The 21,351-nt window shown below is 49.5% G+C and overlaps 2 protein-coding genes across 2 annotated transcripts; both read right to left on the minus strand.

Annotated features, from left to right (window-relative positions):
• Positions 1-996: 996 nt before the first annotated feature.
• On the minus strand, positions 997-2,621 carry LOC135311307 (E3 ubiquitin-protein ligase RBBP6-like). Its single transcript, XM_064440430.1, has 2 exons — positions 2,608-2,621; positions 997-2,119 (listed from the first exon to the last, which is right to left on the minus strand). The coding sequence occupies exons 1-2, from the start codon at positions 2,619-2,621 to the stop codon at positions 997-999; spliced, it is 1,137 nt and encodes a 378-aa protein (XP_064296500.1).
• A 68-nt stretch (positions 2,622-2,689) lies between these two features.
• On the minus strand, positions 2,690-12,473 carry LOC135311308 (E3 ubiquitin-protein ligase RBBP6-like). The gene is made up of 11 exons (XM_064440431.1): positions 12,308-12,473; positions 10,770-10,869; positions 9,982-10,018; positions 8,302-8,346; positions 6,373-6,461; positions 6,158-6,254; positions 5,528-5,667; positions 4,434-4,606; positions 3,581-3,684; positions 2,957-3,133; positions 2,690-2,701 (listed from the first exon to the last, which is right to left on the minus strand). The coding sequence occupies exons 1-11, from the start codon at positions 12,471-12,473 to the stop codon at positions 2,690-2,692; spliced, it is 1,140 nt and encodes a 379-aa protein (XP_064296501.1).
• Positions 12,474-21,351: the final 8,878 nt, after the last annotated feature.

Genomic DNA, 21,351 nt, shown 5'->3' on the forward strand with positions numbered 1-21,351 from the left:
GCCTGCAAAGTGTTTCTTGGATGGGATTGCCTCTCTGGAGTAGGGCCTTCTGCCAGAGAGATCTAAAGGTAACGGATTTAACTAACTCCTCCGTTTTTCCCTTCTTTTTCTCCCTTCCTTTCTGTCTTTCCTGTGTGCCACTGAACTGTTTTCTCCTCTGTTCATGTAAAACCAGGTCTCATCTAATACTTTGCAGCTGTCGAGTCCTGAGCCAGTAAAGCACTGTGGGAAGTCAGCACGCTTCCAGCTGGCAGAGGGAAAGCTATACCCATTAGTGTCACAACGGGAAGGTGAGTGTATCTTTTCCCCCCCAAAGAGTATGAGTTGTGTAAGGTTTGCTCTAGTACCAAATTTAGTAATTCCAGAACATAAATCGGTAAATAACGGGATAGTAAGAGAATTAGGCAGTGGCAATGGCCCCAGGGCCCTAGCTTTTCTTTACACGCCTGTTAGTGTGCATAGTTAATGTGCATTCTGCTTTCACGGGGAGAAGGAGAGAGAGGGGACTCGTCAAGAGAGATGCAAGGCTTCCACCCTGCCTATGCCTACCCACAACCCAAAGCAGGTACAGTCAGAGCAAACAAGAAGGGAATGGCTGTGCTTTGTCTTTCATTGACTTTAATTAGTTCTAACTAACACTGAGTCTCCCCTCCTACTCCAGGAGTATTATTTTTCTTATTTTCTAATCATTTTTGAGACATCTCTGTGAGCTCATGGTGAGACGCTAGTTAGAAATGTAACACAGACATGCCAGGGAACACACGAGGCTAAAAGAGTGTTAACTTTATTGATGAACATGCGATTTGTGTTTATACAGGTGCGAGTAAACAAAGAGAACAATAGCCATGCAATTGCCTGTATTCCAGAAATGGCTCTAACTTGGCTGATAAGGCACTCCCCTTCTATCCTCCCAACTAGCAACTACTCGCTGCAGGACAGCATCAAAACACCCTCATCCTTTCAAGAGGAAGGTGTTTTAACACTGCCTGACTTTGGCTAGTCCTCCTTTGCCTTTTTCGCAGGAGGTTCCAGTCGAGGAGATTTGTCACGACCCGTGTCCACCTTCTCGTTGGAACCTTCAGCTGGTTTTACTGTATTGTCCGTCTTAGGAGGAAGAGCCACTTCTACTTTCCGCTTGGCCTTGTCAGTCTTTGCTTTTGGCTTATCCTTCTCTTCTTCCTCCTTTTCAGACCCCAGTCTGAAAGCACTAGACTCTGTTTCCATAGGCTCATTTCTCACAGGGGTGGCATCGTCTCTGCTTGGGAGCCTGAAGACAGACTCCGCTGTAACACCTTCTGCTGCAGCTGCCTCTCTTGGTTTTCTCGCACCTTCCAACAACTCAGCATTTGGAAATCCTTCATTCCGGTGCTTTTTATCTTTATTGCCTTTCTTGTCTCCCAGTGGTTTTTCCACCTCTTTCTTTTTTGATGTTTCAGGATCTTTGATGCCACGGCTCTCCCTTCCACATGGTTTTTCAGGGCAATTTCCAGCTGTATGATGGTTTCTGTGCCTCTGCCCACCAGGATAATCCTGCCTACGTCCCTGAGCACATGGCAAATTCTCTCGTCTGGTGCCAGGTGGACCAAACCTACCTGGAGAAAAGTCCTCTCGGTTTTGTGGAGGTGGAGGTTGACAGCCAACAGCATAGCCCTTGTAAAACTTCTCACTCCGGTGCCTAGAGTTCCCTCGCCGTTCTCTGTATCTTTCCTTTCCAAATGGATCCCTCCAGTCACGGGATCTGCCCTCGTAAGCTTTCCTATCATATGGTGGAACCTCTCTGGACCTGTTAAAACACTCCCTTTCTCCTTCCCCTTGAGGTAGAGTCTGTTTAGTTGGAGACTGGCCCCTAAACACCGGAGACCTTGACCGTGAATGGTATCTTCTGTGCGGGGGTGACCTTAGCCTTGAATGGTGAGAGCCGCGTGACCTTGACCTGGAGCGATAGTTACGACTCTTCCCTTTGCCTCTTCTTGGATACGGCGGCGATCGCGGGGAGGAACGAGACTGGGAACGATTGAATGATCGAGAGTAGGAGTGAGTGGGGGAAGAACTGGATCTTGACTTGGTGTAGGTATACGAACTTCTACAGTAAGATGAAGCACTGCAGGGAGACTTGGACCTGAAAAAAAACCACACAGAAAAAGAAAGAAAAAAGGGTCACACTCCCCAACTTTTTTCCTCTCAAATTTGGTTTGCTTTGTTTGGTTTGGTTTGTTTTTTTTTTTATCCTCTCTCCATGTGTTTATGTAATGATGCTACTGCAAATTGAAGAACTTGTTAGCATGTAAAGTTTCTGCTTCCAAGTTTCTAGCCTGGCTTTCCACTTGATCCTATAATTATATTTAATTTTCGTATGTCATTACGGTTTCCCCAGAAAGTGTTGGTTTTTGGCAGTCCCCTTGTCAGTCCTGTGCTGATGTTTTATTTTAAATAATCTTAGTGCAAGCACAGATCCCTTTGTTAAAGGCAATTCAAAGTAAGCCATTTCAAAATCAATTACCGCTTGTGTTCCCCACAACTACCTGTGCGTACTTATTCATTGCAAATCAGCTGTTGCAGGAGTTACGTGTTACGGCCTCCTTTAACCAGGAGTAGTAGTACAGTTACCGGTAGTAATGCATTGAATTTCTGTGGGACACTTACAGTTCGCAGCCTGATCCGCCACCTGCTGAGCGAATTGTAGTGGCTCTCACTGGATGACCTGTTGCAGTGGGGAGGGAAAAAGAAAAAAATCCCATTCAGTTTATCTGAAGATAAGACTTTTAAAGGAATTCTAAAGTTAGCGTTACTTACCCGTTGTGGGTATTGATTGTCCTCGGGGGCCCAGACGACTCGGCAGTGCTGCTTGTCTTAGTAGCGGAACCTGACGGCCCTTGGCAAAAAACGGTTGGAAAGAGTTGGAAACGAAGCTCTGCTAAAAGACAAGGATCAGTGCCTATGCTGAAATCAAACTAACCTTCTCCTCCAACAACCCGCCGATTGGCTGAGAGGAAGGTTTAGAAAGGTTAGCGGCCGTCACCAGCGCGGCGGGAGGCCCGACAGTCAGGAGTGGTGGTGGAGGTGGTGGCGGTGGCGGCTGCTGCGGCTGCTGCTGCCGAGGGTAGCCAGTTCCATTTTGGAAGTTGTTCACAGCCTAGAGGCAGAAAAACACGGACAAAAAGGGGATAGGAAACTTCAGGAGGCACACAAACAAAAGGCTCCACAGAGGAACATCACTCGCCTATTCCTGTAAATGCTATCAATCCTAAAATAAATCAGCAGGCAGGGGTAGGAACACATCGCATTAAGCGCCGGCATTAATGACTGGTAACTCAGGGTGTCTGTATTTAAAGCACTTCAGTGTCAACACCGAATTTGAAAGGGAGGCAATCACGTTAAAACTGTGACCTGAATTTGCCAGACTGTCTCTAAGGAGTTGTAAGCTTCTGTAACAAGGGATCATGCACTGGAGGAGTAAATAAATGTAGCCTTGTCCAATTTAGCCCTGCTTCAGGAGCTGCCGATTCATGTTTTCTTCCCTTTCAGCTTTTCAGGAATAGACTTCTCTTACAAGCAGTTCACGGAAAAGCCATCACGTTACCTGGCGTAGGATCTTGTTGGCAGCTAAAGCATCAGGAGAAACATCGCTCTTATGACACGTTGGGCAGGTATGATCCTCAGAATCCAGTAACGCTGTTCTAATACCTGTGTGCAATTAGAGGCATCAAAATAGATTTTAGCCAAACTAAGGACGTTTTTGGGGTTCTCATCAGTTAGAAAACCATGTATATGATTAATGGGTGAAGATGATCTTGAATTGGGAACATGAAGCTCAAGTTCAGTAGCCTAATAATTTTCTAGTATGCAGCCAATAACGGTACAGCCCTGATGTTTCACTCCTGTAACATCTGGAGGTGTGGAGTAGGCGGTGTCTTGATGTCTTGACTCACCTTTTTTCCACTCTCTAGTACAGTGAGAAGTCACCAACCTCAGGGCTAGTGAATAAAAGAGACCTCAAAACCCCGTTAGCGGGTTTGAGTTCTGAAGGTTTCAGCCAACTCTCCCGTGGAGGAGAATGTGCATTAAATGCCCAAGTACCCGATTGCTGCAGACCACAGGAAGTCACCAGCGTTGGCTCTGTAATTTTGTAGGAGGGAAAGGGCTGTGGACAAACGAAATGCATTCGCTATCTAATAGTGTCATCGCCTGTGCAGTTACGCCCTCTTCTCATACTCGTCCTTCCACGTGCGAAGGGGATTTAACGAGATACATAAAAAGGAGGAAAAAGCTTTTGGCCTTTCTTTTGCCCTTTATAGGAGAAGAGTCCTTTCCTATTCAGGCTGGGCTTAAGTACTACATAGAACCGGTGACACAGTAATTTCCTGATCTCCTGTTTCTGCTTTCAGAGGATCAGAGGTGATGTTTTGAATTAACAGCCATGGGGTCACACTTACATTCGTCACAATAACTGTTTCCACAGCAGGGAATAACAGCTGCGTCGGTCATTATATCTTTACAAAGGGGACACAGGAGCTCATCTGGAATAGGCTCATCGGAGGGGGAGGAGGAGGCCGGCTCTTCCGGTAGAAAGGGAGGCTTTTCCTTCTTTCCTCTGGCATAAGCTTCCCTGGAGGGGGGTGGGGAAGGAGAGAGCAAAAAGTTAAAGGTGGGTCAAGGAGAACTTTTCCAAGCTTTGGCTTTTCTCAGGGGAAGAGAACAGGTGGAATTCTTCTCACTCCACATTAGCCTTCTAAAACGTAGGCCGCTAGTTGAAAGTCCTTTTCTACAGCCACAGGATGAGAAGAGGGAGGGGGAACAATTTTCCTGCTGCAGACCTCTCCCATTCATTGGGTCAATGGAGAAATCAGCTCAGACTAGGCAAATAATTTTTTGACAGCTAGAAATCGTGTGAAATGAATCCCACCTCTCCTCTGTTGCCAGAGGGTAAAAGTAAATGGCAGGCTGAGGATCAAGTCAGTCTCCGAGTAATGAAGTTTTGGAAATGGAAGAAGTCTATGTTAGAGCTTCTACAAAAGGAGGTCCATGGCAGAACACCAGAAGTGCCACCGAGTGCATTTTAGAGCAGCCGCTCTTGTCAGCACACAGTAGTATTTTCTTAGTTTATAGCAACAGGAGAACTGCAGCCTCTTTCACACAGGGGAGGTGATAAAAGTCAGAGGGGGAGGAAACCTCACTCCCACAGCAACTTGTTAACTTTTGCAAGGAGCCTTTGCAGCATCAGACAGAAGCAAAACGCGCTTTCAAAGAGAACGACTCCACTGCAAACACCTCGGAAACCTTTTGCAGAAATACTGATTCTTAGCACGCCACAAGTTTAAGCAGCTTCCAGGGGCATGAACAGGAGGAGCGTCCTATTTTAGGGCCTTGGGATTAGAAAGTATCACGGGTGTTAAGGTTAAGATGCAATGCCAGTGCTTCCTCCCCCGTAACTAGAGGTGCTGGCCCACTCGGCTGCATTGCCGCCCAGGCATTGACGCACGGTTCCTCTCCTTCGCTCCTGGGTCAGTCCCGTTAGTCCCATACTTACGCATTAATAATTGGTATGGCATATTTTCCCGTGCTGGTCAGCATAGCACCCTTTGTGTTGGGATCTTTCACCTCCACCATGAAACTCCTTGGAATGCCTGTGCTCCTCCTAATTCTGGGAACAGGCTCAAAAGTCTTGTCCTGGTAGGAAAAGAAATGCAGGCGTATCTCAAGACCCACACTTAAAACGACATCTCCGTGACTGTTGTTAAATGGCAGGGACGCTCAGCCAGAGGCTTGTGTCATTACACCAGGCAGATATCCAATAGACGGGGCCAGCAGAAACATCCTGGTTTTGTATGAAATACTAAAAACTGTGAAGTGTCTTTAGAAAGGGTTCAAACCCAAAATAAATTTCCAGTCATATTGAAATACAGAAAAATATGCATGAAAGTTGACAGAGAAAGATCTCTGGCTATGTTTGTTGTGGTGGCCTGGAAAAAAGAAAATTTTGCCTTGATAATTGCAGGTGTCCCTTGAATTTTGAAGGGCTTTGCAACTTTGCCATGTAACCTCTCTATTTCACCCCAAGAGAAACACGTCTTAATATGCGTGTTCATGTGTCTGTTACCTCACTGCCAAGGTAAAAAACAAAACCGAAGTAACACCAGAAGTCCCCCCCCAACCTTACCCCGTTTGTTGGGCAGTTCTTTATATAGTGGCCAGGTTTTCCACAACGAAAGCAAGTATATGATGGCGGAGGTAGACCCAGGCTGTTCTTCATGTAACTAGAAGGTTTTTGGGAGAAAAAGAAAAAGGGGTGCATGTGTCTCTCTTGTTAAAGCAACCATCTCTAGCATTCCTCCGTAATCGTTGGGGAACAGATCTGGCGTTATCAACACTTACTTGATTGGATCATATGCACGGCAAGACTGTATCATCATCGCTTTTATTTTGTCTTCTTCGGAAGCGCTGGCTTCAGCCAGACTGGCAGTCTGTGTAACAGGCCGTTAGTCGACACACACGTTAGAAACACTTTAGAGCCCCTGCTAACTTCTTCGTGTTAAGTGAGCTAACTACGGTAAGCAAAACCTGCAGGTTTCTCCAGCTGGCCGTGTCCTTTTACCATGCAAATTGTAATACAAGCCTTACGCAGAACTAGATCTTCATATGAAGGAAACCAGCTGATTTCTTGGTTTTTGAAGTACTATTTGTTCAAACGTTTTAATTACACACTAGTGCAGATACCAGCAGGGTCTAAGGGAGGGACTGTACATTCTTTGGACCGTCCAGCACCAAGCCTTCAGATCAGCCACTCGTGTCTTTGCTTTTAGGTGCATTCCTTCGCAAGAGCAACCAACTACTTTCAGCATTTTATTAAATGGTTGTTTCCTATACACAGTTTTTCCTCAACTGTAACATAATGCAGATCGACACCTATGAAATCATTTCCATTAACCGTGACAGAAAACTTCACAGACACTTGACTGATTTGCTTGAACCCAAGAGATGTACAAGACACATCCAAAACCCACAAAACATTTCTAGGGATAGGCGAAAGTTCAAATATGGCATTTCGTACATAGCAGTAATAAACCAGAGGACTTTTTACAACACATTGACTCCCTGCTGAGCCAGTCTGCGCTAAAGAGGGTAGAGTAAGTCACAGTTTTGAGCTGCTCTGAGGTGTTGTTCCTGTATTGTTCTGAAATACTTCAATGTTCTCAAAAGCTTCAATGTGTGCACCTCTTGGACGGCTTCTCACATTTTAGAGTAAAACTTCACCTAAGTTTACAGAACCAAGGACACGTTTAGGGACAGCACTAATGCAGACCAGTTTCTTCTCGTGGCTACCTTCCAAATGAATTATTTTTTCCAATATTTTTGCCACGTGTGCACAATTTCATGTCTGTGGTGAGAGAGGGAAGAAGTGGCTAGTGGGGAGAGGTTTCTCTGTCTTGGGAATGAACTCCAGCCTTTCTTTACAGAAGAAAGAACAAGCTCCTCTGCCTTAGGCCCTGCCTTCTCTGAGCTTTGTAACTTTAAAGCCCAGGCCCTGAATTGGCTAGCACTACGCCTTCTCACAAGGCGCAATGACTAGTGCTTTCCCAGCCAAAGTTACACATTCCCGGGCAAAAACCGCCAGCAGCTCCACAGCAAAACGCGGCGTGGCAGGAGTTCCAGAAGGTCACCTCCGCCAGCATGCCACACACAGGCGTGGGTGTGTTCCTAGACACGGTTAGGGACATAATCACAGCGTACACAGTCTGCGTTCAAGGAAATCAGATTGTGTTGCCCACTGTATCTATACGACAGCTGATGAAATTGTGCAGCGGTCAAAGAATGGATCTGCAGCTCTGAGGACTAGAAATTCAGAAACAGCCCTGCAATTGTCCGTGTTCCAGGCACGCCTCTAATTTGGCTGCTCCACACCCCCTGGAATGTCCGTCCCTTACAGCCAGTGACATGCTTCTGTAAAAATAGCGCTCCTCCCCAAAGCAGAACTAACGGAATGTATGAAAAAGGGCAAACAGCCTCTGAAGTGCTTCTCCTTTGTGTCTTGAAGATGAGCACTAGTGCAACGTGACGTTGGTGCTGGTAAGGTTCTCCCCTTCTATCTCCCCAAAGTGGCAACTGCTCTTTACAGGAGAGGATCAAAGCATACACACATTTTAAGGTTAACATAAATACTTGACATTATTAAGAATTAAAGTAAAGCATTGTTCGCATTACAACAGTTATACAGCTCTGGATCACAGTGCAAGATTTAAAAATATGAAGCAAACACTTTTTTTTCTTTTTTTTTTGAAGTATTTGGTAAGAATATAGATATACCTGAATAAGCTGGGACAGGGAAGCAGATGCAGAGGGGTCATCCATCTGTTCACAAAAAATTAAACACATATTCAAGTTGTACAGTCCAAACATAGCAATAGTTAACCTCTACCGTAGTCTGAAAGTCTGCACGATGCGCTCCGAGTGTGACTGCAAGAGGCATTTCCGACCTCGTGTCATTTGCATTTGCTCAAGGCAAAGTCCAAAGCTACGCCAGCTTAAGAGTGCCCGTGCGGTTAATGAGAAGAAACTAGACTAACCAGACCCGCTTGAGATCAGCTTGTTGCTCCAGAGTATCTCAGAGAGGGAACCTTGTCAAATGGGTCAGGAAGGGTAACTGATGTGCTGTTCAGCACGTTTGCCCAACGGCCACCTTCCACGGCCCTCCAGCCCTGGGTCTTTTTTTGTTTCCTTTATATTTCTACTGAAGTATTTCCTGCCAGTCCCTCCAACCAGTCAGTTAGAACCAACATCTCCATGAAACTTGTTTGCCACCCTAAGGCAATACTGCAGAAGAACTGGGGAGGGGCGGGGACACGACTCGACAACCAACAACCCCCAAACAATCCAAAATCCAGAATCGACAGTCAATGTATGAACTGCCATTTCAAACGGAAGACTAATCAGAAACTAAAGAGAACTAAAGCAACTGAACAGAAGACTAAATCAAAATCCAGGCTATTACCAGTCAAGCATTTCCTTCTGTTACTTATTTATATTTCAGCAGCAGAAGGACAGTGTTTTCCAACCTGATGAAAAATGCCCCACAAAGGCCCCAGGCTCTAACCTTGCGCCAAAATTTGTACACTGGGTTTCAGGTATTTTCATTTGCAGACAAGCTATTAGATGAAGCTGCTGCATCAGAGAAAGCGGGAAGAGCAAATGCAGAACTTTAGAATACCACTTTGTGTAGCAACGATATTTACATTCAGGGCAATCTATTAAAGACATTCAAGTACTTGGAGGAGCCCAAACAATATCACTGCAAATAAACAGTTCCAGGAACAAATACCCAGGTATTCAAAGGCACGGAAAGGACTCGTTTAGCTGCCCAGAACTGTCCTCAGAACGTAGGGCGTATGTCAGTTTTAGTTTTTGTTTGAACCCCCACGTCAAAGCCAGAAACAGTACCAAGTTTAACAACAATGGTTTCTCGGTGTTTTTTATGAACGTTTTCAAAAACCGTTGGGCAAAGCAAGCAAAAACAGAAGCTAAGTGATACAAGGTGAAAATGGCAAAAATACACTCCGGAGCATTTTCATTGCAAGAAACACAAAGCGCACAAGCAGCTACGCCAACAGACACGTTACTAGCTGTAGACAGACAGATGGAGAGCACGGCACCACGTCCAGTTGTGCAAACCTTGAACCTACATCGCCTATAACCAATCGTACCTTATCTGTACAACACAAAGCCATTCAGGAAATAGCCTCGCATATTCAGGATGAAATACAATGCGTGACTGGGCACAAATACCAATAGTCCCATTAGAACTGTGCAAATGATGGCATTATGCAGTTCTTACTATGCTGAATCAAATCCATTGTCTTTGCAGCATAGGCTATGTTTTACTGGAAGAAATTATATGAAACTACTGTTTGGAACATTTCATACAAGGCTACATTGTTCAGAATTCAGTGCAGTGTGCAGAAAAAGGTGTGACCCTGTGCTTTTACATACTGCTTTTGGTGTTCCGCTCACTGGCTCCGTTCGACTTCTGGAAGGAGAAAGAAAGGAAGGTGATCAGAGCTTAAAATAGAGCACTTGTGCCCCACATCAAGCAGTGAAACAGGTTATAAAACCTGCCCATCAGGACATTGTTCGGATAATCTAGTGAATGTGGCCATCTATTCATACACATAAACTGCTCTCATTCTCAAATTCTCACATTCAGTGCAACTAAAAAAAAACCCCAAAATCCCAAAATGACCACAACAATCCTGTAGGCAGGATCACGTTTGAGTAGCTGTAATCTCAACCAATACACCCCAGATCTGGGGCCTCAGAGTACCTGCCATATCCTGCCTCCTCCCGCAAATGCAGGAAATAGCCAAACACTGACAATCGGGCTCCTCTGGGATGGGAACTAATTCTAAGCGTACACTACGGTGCGTATCTGTCTTTACTCTGAAAGCAATACAAGCAAGCCCATAGCATAAGGCATCTCTCCACCTGGAGGAAACAGCATCTACAGCTCGGGTCTCAGAACAATCAAGCCCAAGAACAAACCCAACAGAATCATCTTAGAAGTTACCGTTGTTGGAGCCTGAAGCCCATGTCCCAGCAGGCCTAAAAAGGTCAGTCTGCTTTGGGACAGGTCCATTGAAACCTACCCCAGGACAACAAAAACTAACAGCCGCTTTAACAAGGGAGATGCAGTTGGAACGCCACTGGTAAACTAATATCCATTAAACCAGTGACCTCACTGAACCCCCTAGCAAAGACTACACCGCTTTACGGATACTCACGTAACAGAGGTTCTGCTGGTAGCTTTAACTCCTCCAGCAGGGATCCTTCTGACAATTACCGAGGAGTTCCTCGGAATCAGGGCGTCATCATCTGTGTATTCTGAAAACAACATCAGTACAGAAAAAAGCAGTAGTCAGTTTGTAAGAACGTATATCAGTATGTCATTACACAGCACTTCAGAGAATCCCTTTACAGAGAGAAAAGCAACCTTTTATAGGTAACACCGACTTTTATCGTCTCAACACACTCAACAAATGCAGATCAAATTAAAAGGAGGCACAGGCTTTTTGAAGGGACTTCTGCCTTTGCAGAACATGACTCCATGGGCAGATATTCCACTGATATTTAAAATCCTGTTTTCTTTTTGCTTAGGTTAGCATTGCTTCTGTTACTAGATCTCCATTATGGAAAGTTACAGTCCCGGAACTGTAAAAGGTTAGAGTGCTCAGAAAAATCTGAGCAAGTCGGCCATCTTCACTCAAGCTCCACTTTGTTCTTTCCAAGATCAGGTCAACATTTAGTCAGGGCTCCTGCACGGGCAAGGTTATAAAAGAACAGTACTCTGTGTGCACGTGTAAGGATTCCAGAGACGGGAAGCACAAAAACACCCCCCAAAAGTGCCCCATCCCCCCCCACTGGGGCAGGATGAGGCAGCTCACACACTGGCATCGCAGGGCCACCCGTACTGGCTGCATCCCTTCCCCTTGGGCAGGAAATTCAGCTCCCTGCAAAAACAATGCTTGGGAAGGGAAATGTGGGCATGGGAAACCGTTGGGATAGGAAACCATCACGGGTCTGAGAAATCACCGTGGGGATGGGAATCCATCGTGGGGATGGGAAACCCTCACCGGGATGAGAAATGAGCATTGCGGACAGGAAACCATCAGCAGGATGGGACGTCATTGAGACGGGCAGTTGCTGTGGCATGAGAAATGAAACCCTGGCAGGGCTGGCTGAGGCAGGTGCTGGTGGAATGATCGCCATGGGGACAGAACCCCAGAACACTCTTTGCCCCAGACAAACCCCACACTGACCCGCCGCCATGGCAGGTACAGCAGCAGCTCCTGCTCCTCGTGGTGCTCCTGCCCTCCGGGTAACCCCCCAAGGGGCTCTGCCCACCAGTAGCTCACCCCACCACCCCTCTTTGCTTCCCCCAACAGAGAGGTTCCCTCTGCAGCTGCCGACGGCATCGGAGGTGTCCGACATGCGCTTCACCACCACGGCCATGCCGCCACCGGTCAGTGCCTGTGTGCTGCCCTCTGCCCCAGGGCTGCCGGTGTCCGGTGAGCCTGCCCGGCTCCACACCGTCACCTACCAGCGGGGCCAGCCCACCGTCTGGCAGGTGGTGCCAGGGCCCCTGGGGGCGCCGGGGCAGGTGGTGCAGGGCCCCTGCGGGTTGTCGCTTTCCACAGTGGTGCAGGTCCCCGCTGGGGTGCAACTCCCTACTGGGGTGCTGCTCCCCCCTGCAATGCAGCTCCCCGCCGGGGTGCAGCTCCGCACTGGTCCCCGAGGCCCCGCGCCCGCCGCCCCCACGCACCTTCTTTGGTCTGGGCGTTGGAGATCTGCAGGTCGCTCCTGGTCGCCTTCAGCTTCTCGCGGCCCATGATCTGGCGCTTGAGGTCGCGCAGGGTGATGTGGAGGCCGCTGAAGGTGACCGTATCATAGTTCAGCCTGGAGAAGAACTTGTAGTGGACACAGGACATGGTCGGGGCCAGGCGGTGCCTGCTCTGGGATGGCGCCTACTGCAGCACGCGGTGTCATGGTCCTCTTATATGCTCAGCACATTATGAAGAAAGACCTGCATCATGTGGGTGTGGCAGCCCCGCCCTCGTTGCCCTAATGCCGAGTGGCCCTTAGGGGAGGGGGTTCCAGCAGCCTGCTGTCCTGTCACCCACCAGGTCTGTCGCTGCCCGGTGTCCTGTCACACCCCGAGGTCTGCGCTGTCCCTCCCGCCACCCCCTGGGCCTTCGCCACCCAGCGTCACCTCCCATCAGCCCCGGGGCCCGCGCTGGCTCTCCCAACAGCCCTGGGCCCATCACCGCCCCATGTCCTCTCACCCCCACGCCTCTCACCGCCCGCTCTCCCTCCTGCCACCCCCCCAGGCTGACACCACCCACTGCTCCCTCCTGTCGGCAGAGAGCCAGGGCAAGACAGCCTGGGGGAGAGGCAGCGGTTTGAGTGTATCTTGTTGCATTTATGGAAGGTTCCGCCAAAGAAGGCAAGGACCATTTACGGTTATTGCCATAACCCAACGTAATTCCCCACAGTGGCACATCCGCACTTGCTTGAACTCTGGAGAGGAGGACAAGGAAGTAAGGAATGAACCCTTAGCCTTAGGAGGTGCCCCAGGACACTATTTCTTGCTTTCTCCACCACCACAGCTGCTGCTGCAACAGCCTCAGTCCATGAAATCGGGCCCTGAGTTACGAGGTCTAGTTCTCCTGAGGAACATGCTGCGCCTTGCTGACCTTTTGGGGCCAACCGGCTGTCCCTCCTGTTCAGGGAAATCTGATAGAAACTGATTGTTGTAGCCTGGCAGGGCTAACGCGGGAGCTTCCGCGACTTCTTGCTCTAGATCTTTCAGTGCCTTCTGGGTTTCCAGAGCCAGGAAACCCTTCTGAGTTCAGGGCTGTCCTCTATATCCAAGGGATGGTTATTGTTGCTCTCGGTGTCTCTTTGCTTCTTCTGTTACTGGTGCGTGGGAAGCGTAGGTTTTAATACGGTAGCCTTGCTTATAAGCCTGTGGTGGAATAGGGATTATACATATTCAGCCCATAATTTGGCCATCGCCACGGGGCAAACTACAGCAGCAGAGGCAAACAAGCCCCACTGTTGGCTATGCACTCAAAGCCCACCCGCTACCTGAAACCAGCTCTCCCGGGTGTCTGTCGTGTTGAATTCTCAGTGGTACAAGGACAGGCATCTACGTGATGAGTTTTCACTGAAGAAAGGAAGGATACCGCCCTTGCACCAAGAAGGGTTTGTCGCTAGTCTGAAGGGAGAGCCCTGCCTGTGCTTGGAGAGCAAAGCTGTTGACAAGCTTACTCACTCTGTAGGGGCTGGGAACTGGAAATGCCAATAGAGCCTTCAAATTAATAGGATGGGTGGACGTGGACCATTCAGCCCTTAGGACCATACAGACAAAAAGGGGAGCCTTATGCCTGGAACGTTCCATAGATCTTTTCCTAGGCCTAAAGGCAGTGGGTATTCCTCCACAGATTCTTTCTAAGCCTTGCTATATACCACATCTGCTGAATGTGGAAGGGAGATTTTCCAGAAGACCTTACATAGGACCTACTCCAATAAGCCATCACGCTGTAGATTTCTTCCTGGATGGAGTCTATTGGGATCAGCAGACTCTGAGGCAATTCACAGATAGATTAACTTGATAGGCTGCAGGAAGGCATAATCAGGCTAAAGCTAATGTTAAAAGTTTGGTTGCCACTATGGGCCTAGAACCTGTGTATCTGTTGCTTTAATAAACTGCACTATTCATTAATCTAGCCGTGATCGTTCTCATTGAATGTGACTGGCCCTAGAACACGACATTGGGCATCTGCCAAATCAGTTACTAACAACAAATACTCTGATGAGCGGTTACTTCTACAACCCTTGGAAAATAAACCATTGACCAAGTTGGAGACTAAGCCTGGATTTAGCCAAACCTAGATTCCTCTCGGAGAAGGAGTTTAGAAAGCAAGGGGGTCCTGTCGGAACCACGTGACCCAACGGTAGGATCTCCCCCTAGCCACTCCTCAGACTCTTACCTTTAACCCAATGCAGGGGCACCCCAAATGGGCCTTTACACAGGGTTCTTACACCCTTCAGCTGGTCAGGTGCAAGGTGACGTGACCAGTCACTAGCACCCACGCTACCGATTACTAATCATAGTCAAACTTTGCAGAGCAACCCCGATGTCCCTGCAGTCAGTCTTCCTCGACTTACTGATCTGTGCTGCCAGACAATGCTGGGAGGGTTTCAAAGATGTGTCAGAGGGGCTAGGACGCTGGCATTATCTTGGGTGACCTGGGGTATCCTTATCCTTCATGGACAGCTCTAAGCTGCCCAGATGCAAAGCCCTTCTTCCCAGGGCCAGGCTGTTTAGTTGGTTGTTTTTGGTTTGTTTGTTGTTTGTTGTGTTTTTTAATACTGGGCTCCCTTGATTTACTTCAGCGTCAAGAATAGCAAAGCATCCAGGGAAACTCCACTCCCTCATCACAGTACAGCGTATCATGTGAACTCATCATATTGACATCTACAAAGCTAATAGACTTTCCTACAATAAAGACTGGTTGATTCACTAGTTAGGGAAGGGAATTTTCATAACGTGCCCTATGGGTCCCACCAGCCAGGGCCCCATCAAGCCAGTGACAGGCTGACGGAGAGCCTGCAGGGATGCCATCGGGGGAGGACTGGTCTCCTTTAGTGGTGAGATTTGCTGCTGCAAATCAGAAATCCCCTGCAGCACTCGGGGCATGTCAGCGTCCCTGACACAACCGTCCGTGGCATTTCATTTCATTTGATCCCTGCCATTCCTGAGACTGACACGGCCACCTGGCAGCCCCCAGCCCCAGGACTACAGCCCCTGGCATGCTCTGCAGTGCTCCTGCCCTGCTGTCTGAACCTGCGGGGTCACCGTCCCCCAGCCCCGCTCTGCCCCACTGCCAGGCCCCATGGTCGCCTCTGTGGGGCTGCCCAGATCCTGGAGCCCCCGTGGAGCAGGGGGGAGGAGGAGGAGGAGGAGGAGGAGGAGAGAGGGACAGAGCAGCGGAGAGGGGTGGGACGGGGCAGTGGGGGGGCCAGAGAGGGATCGCAGATGGACAGAGGGACGAGGAGAACGAGGGAGGAGCTGGGCAGGGAGTGGAGAAAGGAAACCCCTGGAAAGGAGCAGGCATAGGGACAGGGAGAAGGGGCTGGAGGGGAAGGGGCAGGGGGCAGCCAGGACCATGGTGGTGAGCAGCGGGACGAGGGACAGAGAGAGCAGAGGAGGGCAGGAGGAAGGGCAGGAGGAAGGGACCAACACAGGCAGGGCGAAGGAGCGGGACAGAGGGTAAAAGGTGAGAGGAAAAAGGAAGGAGAGAGGGAAAGGGAGAGGCAGGGACCGAGAGCAGGACACAGAGAAAAGAAGCAAAACTCTGCAGTCAGTCCTATAATCTAGCAGCTAACTGCCTCTTCTCTGAAAAGATGCAAAAACTGCTTTCAGTGATGGCGCAAGCAGCTGCACAAAGCACTTGCCTTGTCCTGCCCTATCACCTACTCCACAATCCTGCCTCCCTTCTGCTGTTAAATCCTGTTCCTGCAAGAGAAGTGACAACCAGTTGGTGTCCCCTCTGTGGCATCTTACCTGCATCTTCCCGAGCTGGACAGCTGGTGGGAACTGCCACCCTCAGCCCCGGCTGAGCTTGAAGTCTTCTCCTGGCACAGGCACAGCTCTGGGTGTGCATGGTGCGTACCATGCTTCCTGAAGGAGAAGAGCAAGACTCAGACTTATTCCTGGGCAACGTCCAGCTGGGAAGACCCGATATGAAGGCAGGTTTGCCACAGGTCCTGCGGCTGCTCCAGGGGTCCTCCCTGTCCCCAGCTCAGCCACAGCTCCCACATCTGGCTCTTTTCTAGCAGGATTTTGGAAAGCCCGTTCCCAGCTGTGAGCGCCAGGCCAAGGGCACAGGGCAGAAACAGCCCCCTCCCACGAAGGCCCCAGCCCCCAACTGGCCCCTGCCCCAAACTACTAAAACCTCCAAGCAGGCTCTCCCTGTAACTACACTATCTTCAGTTTTAAGAAAAGAAACCACACGCTGCCAGATCCAGCAGTCCAGCTAAGACTGTTAGAGGGTGATTGGGGATTCAGCTCCACAACAGAAGAATTTCCATAAGAGAGTCTCAGCCACCGTGATGGTCATCACTGACCCACAAAAGCTGCATTGTCAAAAATCTTACAGCTAATTAAAATTACCCTCTCCTCCCCAAGTCTTGCTTCTTCTCGTAACTTCAGACTACCACAATAATAATCATGTAATTATTCTGTAATTACCACCGATCTGAACCCCCTCCAAAGCATTATTCCCTGAACTGATTGACAGCACTGGTGGTAAGGGAGAATCATAGAACCATAGAATTGTTAAGGTTGGAAAAGACCCTTTGGACCGAGGCCAACCGCTAACCTATCACTGCCAAGTCCACCACTAAACCATGTCATCAAGCACCACGTCTACCTTTGTTTTGAATACCTCCAGGGATGGAGACTCAGCCACTTCCCTGGGCAGCCTGTTCCAATGTTTGACAACCCTTTTGGTGAAGAAGTTTTTTCTAATGTCCAACCTAAACTTCCCCTGGTGCAGCTTGAGGCCATTTCCTCTTGTCCTATTGCTTGTTACTAGGTAGAAGAGTCCAACCCCCACCTCACTACAAGCTCCTTTCAGGTAGTTGTAGAGAGCAATAAGGTCTCCCCTCAGCCTCCTCTTCTCCAGCGTAAACAACCCCAGCTCCTTCACTCCAAGTTCTGGCTCTGCCACAGATTACCTGATTACAGGCCCTGAGAGCAGCTTCCACCGACGGTCACCTGCTACGCACCAACAGGAACAGCACTGGCTTCTCCCCTGCCCACCTCCGTGCTCGCGAGGAGGTGTTCACACACGCCTGGCAGCTGGCCTTGCTGCCTGAAAACCCTTGCTGTGCTGCCTAAGGCCATGAAAACTGTCACGCTACGGCTGTACGCACACCACTGTTCCTCATCCCGAGTGACACTGCCCACTCCTGTGTACTCCCACCTGCCCACAGCCGTCTGTCGTTTTCAATCCTGTAAGCATTTTGGAAAAGCACACTTTTGTTTTTGTAATACCTGCTTTGAGCTCACTACAGGACAGGCCCGGAGTCCATGGCTATGGCTGGTAAAGTCCGTAGCAATACAGAACTGCGCCGGGATGAAGAATACCCAGTAGTTGAGCTCATTTCAGTTGTTTAAGCCAAGGCTTTTGGCTAGAACGCAGTCAAGAATGCTTAAAACCAGAACTACCCTCCACTCCCTCCTTGACTGGCACCTCTCTCTTCGTCAGTTCTTTGCATTTCTTTAGTTCCTGGGCAGCACATATCAAGATTCTCCTGTTTAAAAGAAACAAGAAAGATCGGTCACAAATATGCAGAAAACCTGCCAATCACATACAGGGTGCCCACAGAGTAGCGTTATCAAGGCCCTGCATACAGACAAAAGACTAAGTTAAGGCACTGGGGAGGAGAGAGCAGGAACAGCCCTCTGGCACCCACGTGGGGTAACAAGGGTGTCACTTAATCCCAGCTGCCGCATACACTGTACCTGCTTCCATCGCCCCCCGCCCATGAATTGCTTTCCAGGCTCTTCCCTCTCAGCGCAGCTTGGATGTCTGCACTCTGGCTCAGGGCTGACTGGGTGACCTTCTCAGTGCTTTCCCTTTGCTTCAGGCTTGGTATGGGCACGAGGCCTCATCCCTTCGGCTTGGCCCCCCAGCAGCAGGTGGGCAAGTGGCAGGTTTGCGAGTGGTTTGATGGAACTGCGCTTGTACACCTAGCAGAGGTTAACCACCAGCCATAGAGAAAGCCCACAGAAACTGCCAGAGAGTAGCAGAAAGAAACATCAGGGCTGGTCACTGTTCGATACACAGGTTTTGGAACTTTGGAGACTGGAGCTCCCAACAGGCTCGGCTCTTTGAATGGAAACGTCCTTCAGCTTTTGATCCTGAAAGAAATATTACAGACTGCCCCATCCCTCCTTTGCCGGTGCCTGAAGCCTCTGCCTGTCCATGCCCACTTCTCTTCCGTGCTTACAAAGTAGGTTTAAGCTGCAAACCAGTCAGTACTACAAACTGGCAGCCAAATGCCTGCGCTCTCACAGGTGTGGAAACTGCAGTTAAAGACAACACAGGTACCATGACAAGCCTTCTGGTCTGGCTTAGGTTTTAAAACGCAAGGTCTTCTGACCCCCTCTCCTGCCATTGCGCTGACTGCAGCATTGCGCATCCCCTGGCTTCTCAAGCTCTTCCCCAGCAGTCTCCTCCTGGCCACTCTGCTACACGCTGCTATATGGTCTCAGGGAACCAGATTCTCGATCTACTCTAGCATCTCCCAGTAATGAGAAAACAGACATGCTCTCCCAGCACACTGTGCTCCTCTCACCTGTTCTGCTCTCTCTGCATTGCCCTCTCCTCATCTCCAGACACCAGTTTTGACCTTCAGCCAGATCTCCACTGCTTGTAAAATTCCCCCGTTTCAAGGAAATCAACAAGATGACCACCTCCTCCTGATCCTTGTCTCTCAAGGGAACTTTGCTCTGGCAACCAATACAGAGAACAGCAGAGCGATCACAAAAGCATCAAGGCTTGCCCCAGAGGTAGGTGGGATGAGGTTTGCTGCTCTTCTGCAGGGAAGCACAGCACAAAGAAAACCTTGTGAGGTTTAAGCATTAACAACCTCACTGGGCTTCCACTGCCTTCTGCAGGCCTCTCGCCGTTAACATGGCAAACTTCCCAGCCCCCTGGGTTTCCAGAAGGCTTATTTTGGCTTGGCCTAGACTATCCGCTAACACCTGCACTGCCAAACCCTTGTACACCTGAGTGTGCTCCTCACAGCTCCATCCCGCTGTACCCTGTGGGATGTGAGGCTCAGGGTGAGCAGGGCTGCACAGATACATGCTGGAAGGCAGCACAACAGGAATATATATATATATATATGAGGCTGGTGGAGGAAATGTTGAGTATCGACACTGGGAAATGTGATTGACGCCAGTTCAGTCTCTGCAGCAGGATCCAGGACGCCTCAGTACTGAGCAGCGACTCTCTTTGGAGACCATGAGGCAACGGGTACCCTCGCTCCCACAACCTGCTCTAGCTGACATCTCATTTCTCGCACTCTTGCCCTCTCCTTCCCCTCCAGCTTTCCAGACTCTGGCAGTCGTCCTCTGAGGGTAAGACAAGAGAAAGTGCCCCTTGCTGAAACAACACCATTTCCTCCACTGCAGCCACCCTAGGCCTGCACACATATGGCAGCGGCAGCACTTCACTCCCATTCTGCTCCCTACCTGCCCCCAGGATGACCTGAAGGAAGCCTGCTCCCAGCATCTTCCTCGTGCCCACAGCAGCCTCCCCAAAGAAGGCGACTATTGGCCACTTCTGTTTGCGCAGGAGGTTATGTGGCGTGACAAGATCCTGGGGTGCACACAGAAGGGGGTGCCACCCTTCCCCCAGGGCCGGCGGCTCTCTGGTGGTGAGCACGGGAAAGCTCAGAAAACACCCCGAGAGCGCCCTTACCCAGAGTCAATGTGCCAGGAGGTGTGACACCATCGGGGGTGAAGCAGCCTAACGCTCCAAAACTGTTCTTCTCTCTCCTCTTCCCTGTCTTCTCAGGGCTTCCCTCAGCAGGGTTTGCTCCTGACTTCTTGCAGATGCAAACAGAAACCCTTCTGTTACGGCCGAGGAACTGACTCACCCATGAGCTATTTTTCAGAAAGGGCTACGGTTACTTCTCTGACATAAGCAATGCCCAAACAGAGTTTCTGATGCACCTCCTGAGCACAGGGTTGCCAACAAGGGATTGCCAAGACTCAGAGTAACTCACATCACTTAACAACCCACAAGAGGCAATTGCATGTGAGAACAAACACAAAGAAAGGAGTCTTTTCAGAATCACTATCCACTTCTTTTTCATGTCCATATTTTCCTCACCACGGGAAGGAAACACAGACTCTGCAGCCCCTGCAGCCAAACACAGTTCTGCGGGCAGGACAGGGGGAGAAGAAAGTAGACAGATCTGAAGAGGGAATTTTCAACTCTGTGAAGAGTCAAGTAGAAACAGGTGCAAAGCGCAGCATCAATTTACAGAAATTCAAACCTGATGGAGCTGAGGGGTAGAAGTGACTGTTACACAGAACTAGCGGGGAGCACTGCAGTCAAAAGGGGAAGGAAGACAGACAGCTCTAACCACACATTCTCACCTGGTTGCCTTAAACAAAACAGGCTTGAGATCCCGATTGTTCACTTCACCCTGGAATAGTGCCATTCCTCGCCTGAAAGCTATTGTGTGCCTGGCTGAGGACAGATGCAGTCCACACAAGGAGCAATCAGAGCTAAACACTGCGCTTTCCTTGGAGAAGTTTCCTTGGAAGTAATATATTAAAAAGAAAAACCCAAACAACTTGTTATTTCAAGAACCAGGAACAAAACCTCCCTGACAGGTTGACTGGAAGTTGCCAGCTGTGCGAAAACCATCCACCCTCCGTCCCCCCATTTCCCAAAAGCCGGCGGCAGAGCTTGGGCAGGGGGAAAGGCACGTATCAGACCTTGGGGCCGAGAGATGAGCTCAAGCATCTGCCGAGGGAGCTGCATCCAACCAGGAGCGCTCCCCGCTTGCTTCTCTGACAACAAAGCCCCGGTGCGTGCTCTCAGCAGGAGGGAGGAACAACTTCCATGTCTGGAAATCCCCATGTCTGAAAGGCTGTCAACAGAGAGGAGCTTGTCCCTGAGCATGAGACCCACCTGAAGGCCTGGGCACAGCCAAGGCACCTGGCCTGTCCCCACCAGAGCATGCCTGCTCCAAAGCCTGGGGCCACCTTTTGGC

This window comes from Phalacrocorax carbo, unplaced genomic scaffold, assembly GCF_963921805.1.
Source record: "Phalacrocorax carbo unplaced genomic scaffold, bPhaCar2.1 SCAFFOLD_36, whole genome shotgun sequence".
Lineage (NCBI taxonomy): Eukaryota > Metazoa > Chordata > Aves > Suliformes > Phalacrocoracidae > Phalacrocorax > Phalacrocorax carbo.